Below are 3,513 nucleotides of genomic sequence, written 5' to 3' on the forward strand. Positions count from 1 at the left end.
GAACAAACAAGGTCATCTTGAAGTATTTGAATTCATATGAGAAGAATAATTATTTCAAACTAAAGTTTAAATTATTTAATCTGCACCATGAATTTGAGGGTTGCGGCTGAGGTTGAGACTGTGATTTTCTACAGTAACATATGGTTACTGTGATTTTCTACAATACTAAAATAGTTACTGTGATTTTCTACAGTAACATAATGGTTACTGTGATTTTCTACAGTACTAAAATAGTTACTATGATTTTTTTTTACAGTATCATATGGTTACTGTGATTCTCTACAGTAGTGTGTTCACTACTGTTATTTCTACAGTATCATCATGATTACTGTGTTTTTAGGCTTAATATACTACGTACTATACTGTAAAAATATTCACAGTAATTAACTGTGCAAAAACACAGAAAATTTTCTTTTTCTCAAGTGCTCTATTTTCTCTTGCTGTTTTTGTAGTTATAAATGGTATAAACAGTGTAGTTATCTACTGTATTACTTGTCAATTAATACTTCTCCCAATCCTTTTACAATTCTGTTTTTATGTTTTTGGTGGTGGGGCTGTAATTTATGTTATTCACATGTTAATTTCTGGAACTATCTTATGTGGTTTTAAATGTTAAAATGTTTGGGTTTTTTTATATTCCCTTATAACCTCTGTTTGTTTAGTATCAGAAGCAAAGTAAATGTTTCTCCTTTGGGTAGTTTCCACATGATGCATATAGACATCAATGACTAATCAGGTCAAAGGTTGTTGTCACTGTTGTAAATATAGAAAAGAATCAATGTTTTTTTAGCAGTTGTCTACCACCTGTGTCTCTTACTTCCTAAATTCTGTTTGTTGTTTGTTTACCTTCTTTGGCTTAGGGTCATAATGGAGCCAGTGGTGAGGAGTGAAGTCATTCTCTCAGTTTATGTAATTTCCTTCCTGATAGGCCTGCCAGCCAACCTCCTGGCTCTCTATGCTTTCAGTGTAAAGATCCACTCCAAGCCACATCCAACAAACATCCTGCTACTCAATCTGACCGTCTCTGATCTGCTCTTCTTGATCATCCTTCCCTTAAAGATATATGAGGCAGCGTCAGGTATGATGTGGAAACTACCCAACTTCCTGTGCTCCATCACCTCCTTCACCTTCTTTTCCACAATCTACACCAGCTCCTTGCTGCTGATGGCAATAAGTGTAGTTCGCTATATAGGTGTAGCTTTTCCTATCACCTATCATCAGCGTAAAAAACCTGTGTATGCGATAGTGATCAGCGCTATTATTTGGATTATCTCAGCAGCACACTGCAGCATCACTTTCATCACCCAACACCACCCTTCCCTGTCCAGCAACAACACCAGTGTGTGTTATGAGAACTTTACAGAGAAGCAGTTGAAGGTCCTCCTCCCATTACGTTTGGAGTTGTTCTTTGTGCTCTGCCTTATACCTCTCCTAATTTGTATTTACTGCTACTTGAACTGCATCTTGATCCTGTACAGTCAGCCCAGGATATCCCAGATGCAGAAGCAGAAGGCCATCGGCATGGCCTTGGGGACTCTAGCTGTGTTTCTCATTTGTGTGTTGCCATATAACATCTCACATGTACTGGGCTTCTTTCAGGGTGAGAGCCCAAAATGGAGGTACTACACCCTGCTGCTTTGCACCTTCAACACCTGTATTGATCCCATAATCTTCTACTTTTCCACCTCTGCCTTCCGCTGCACTGGTGAAAAGTCAGTTTTCAGGAATTGTAGAGTCACTGTTTAAGGATCACATAGACAAGGCACAAGCTCTAGCAAAGAGTAAAACATGATTTCAAGACTATACAGTATACCCAGCTTCAATGTTTTTATTGTATTGTATACTGTATTAAAGACCTTATATGGCCATATTTAACAGTTAATTTATACAACAATGTTTCACATCTAGGTTTGCTGGCTATTGTGTAAAAAAAGATGCTCTTAAGGGTGATTCAATCCTGGTCAAAGGGACTGGGCTGCTTTCTACCCCAAACTACTGTAAACCATCTTATGACAAAACCACAAGACACATTAGGTGCATATGCAATTCCAAATTGTATTATTGTATATAGATCCTCTATTTTGGAATGGGAATTTGAACCCCTGACACATTATTTCCTGTTTATTTTAACCAGCCACTCTTCTGCACTTATGCATTCTGTAGGCAAACATGTAAAATATACTTGCAAAAAAAGCAGGTACGAAAAGTACAAGATAATAGCACAATAACAAATGATTGTACAGAATGGTTTTCTTTTTATTAGTTCTCTAGTTTACATAATTCTTATTGATGTGTGAATTTGAAAATATATACTGGGGATTTTAGTGAGTTCAAATCTTGTGAAACAGCAAACGGCACCAACTTGAAGAATTACTGTAAATTAAATTTCAAGACAACATTGTATTGATTTGTATATAAATAATAGACAGAGCTGCTGCAACAATTTTAAACAATTTTAAAGTTTTTCTCAGTTTGCGATAATTGTATAATATGCATATGAGAACTACCATCAGCAACATACAATAATTACACTGAAATCTACCAAACCAAAATGAACTAATCTGCAAAGGTTACGAACAATGCCACCCAGCCTAGTGTGTAGGACCAAGAGAAGCACCAGTCACCAAAGTGCTTGCCCAGGAAGTTCACTGTCACCCCAGTGTAAAAAGTCATTGCAAGCAAAACAAAGAGAGCTGGCATGGCAGACAGAGAGAAAGTTTCTTTCGAGTTTTGCCACGCCTAGTGGACTTTCTCTGAGATTTACATGATATGCAAATTCACTGCATTCATAGCATGTGTAATGTTAAACACAAAACTGTAACATAATTTGGATAATGTATCCACGTGGTTTATTCAAATCCTATTTGACCCACTTCGAACAAAGAACATGATCCTATCAGCAAATGAGCTGCTGAACCTCTCAAAGGCTGAGAAGTAGGCAAAGGAGAGGATTCCTGTGATGATGCCAGTAAAGCACAACATGGCAGAGAGGATCATTAAAGAGTGGCATTCCAGTAGGCTGAGAAGGAGTAAAACAAAAGAAAGAGAGCATGCTATGAAGATATGTGCATGCTGATAAATGAAAAATGATAAACCTTTATTTGATCTAAAGGGTTTCAGTTCAAAATGTACTTAGCCATTTAACAAAGTCACTAGAAATTAGACATTTTGTGCATTTACAGTATTTAAGCACAATTTGAATGTACCGGTGCTTTGATTTACATTTTATATGATGTTAAAAACATTTTGTCCACTTAATTTCAGAGGAACTTCTCTAAATTTGACACTTCTGTTTATCTCACAGCAACAGCAACTGTGCCAAATAAGATTTTCCATGCAAAACACGAAGCAGTGCAGTAACTACCAACCACTATATTGAGTGAGTAGGCCTATTGCCAACTAGACCAGCTACCAAATTATTTGCCTTACCAATAAAAAGGTTTTTCCAGGGTGTATTACAGCATGTATTTACTGTGTATTTTGTATTTGTTCCAACACCTCATGACATTTATT

The 3,513-nt window shown here is 36.7% G+C and overlaps 1 protein-coding gene across 1 annotated transcript; it reads left to right on the top strand.

Moving 5' to 3' along the window:
* The first annotated feature begins 867 nt into the window (after positions 1-867).
* LOC137190572 (free fatty acid receptor 2-like) lies at positions 868-1,810 on the top strand. Its single transcript, XM_067600121.1, has one exon. The coding sequence runs from the start codon at positions 868-870 to the stop codon at positions 1,744-1,746; it is 879 nt and encodes a 292-aa protein (XP_067456222.1). The 3' UTR covers positions 1,747-1,810.
* The last annotated feature ends 1,703 nt before the right edge of the window (positions 1,811-3,513 follow it).

The sequence above is a fragment of the Thunnus thynnus genome, chromosome 10 (assembly GCF_963924715.1).
Source record: "Thunnus thynnus chromosome 10, fThuThy2.1, whole genome shotgun sequence".
In the NCBI taxonomy this organism is placed as follows: domain Eukaryota; kingdom Metazoa; phylum Chordata; class Actinopteri; order Scombriformes; family Scombridae; genus Thunnus; species Thunnus thynnus.

Excerpts from the sequence above, each read along its gene's own strand:
- LOC137190572 (XM_067600121.1), top strand. The coding sequence starts at position 868 with ATGGAGCCAGTGGTGAGGAGTGAAGTCATTCTCTCAGTTTATGTAATT.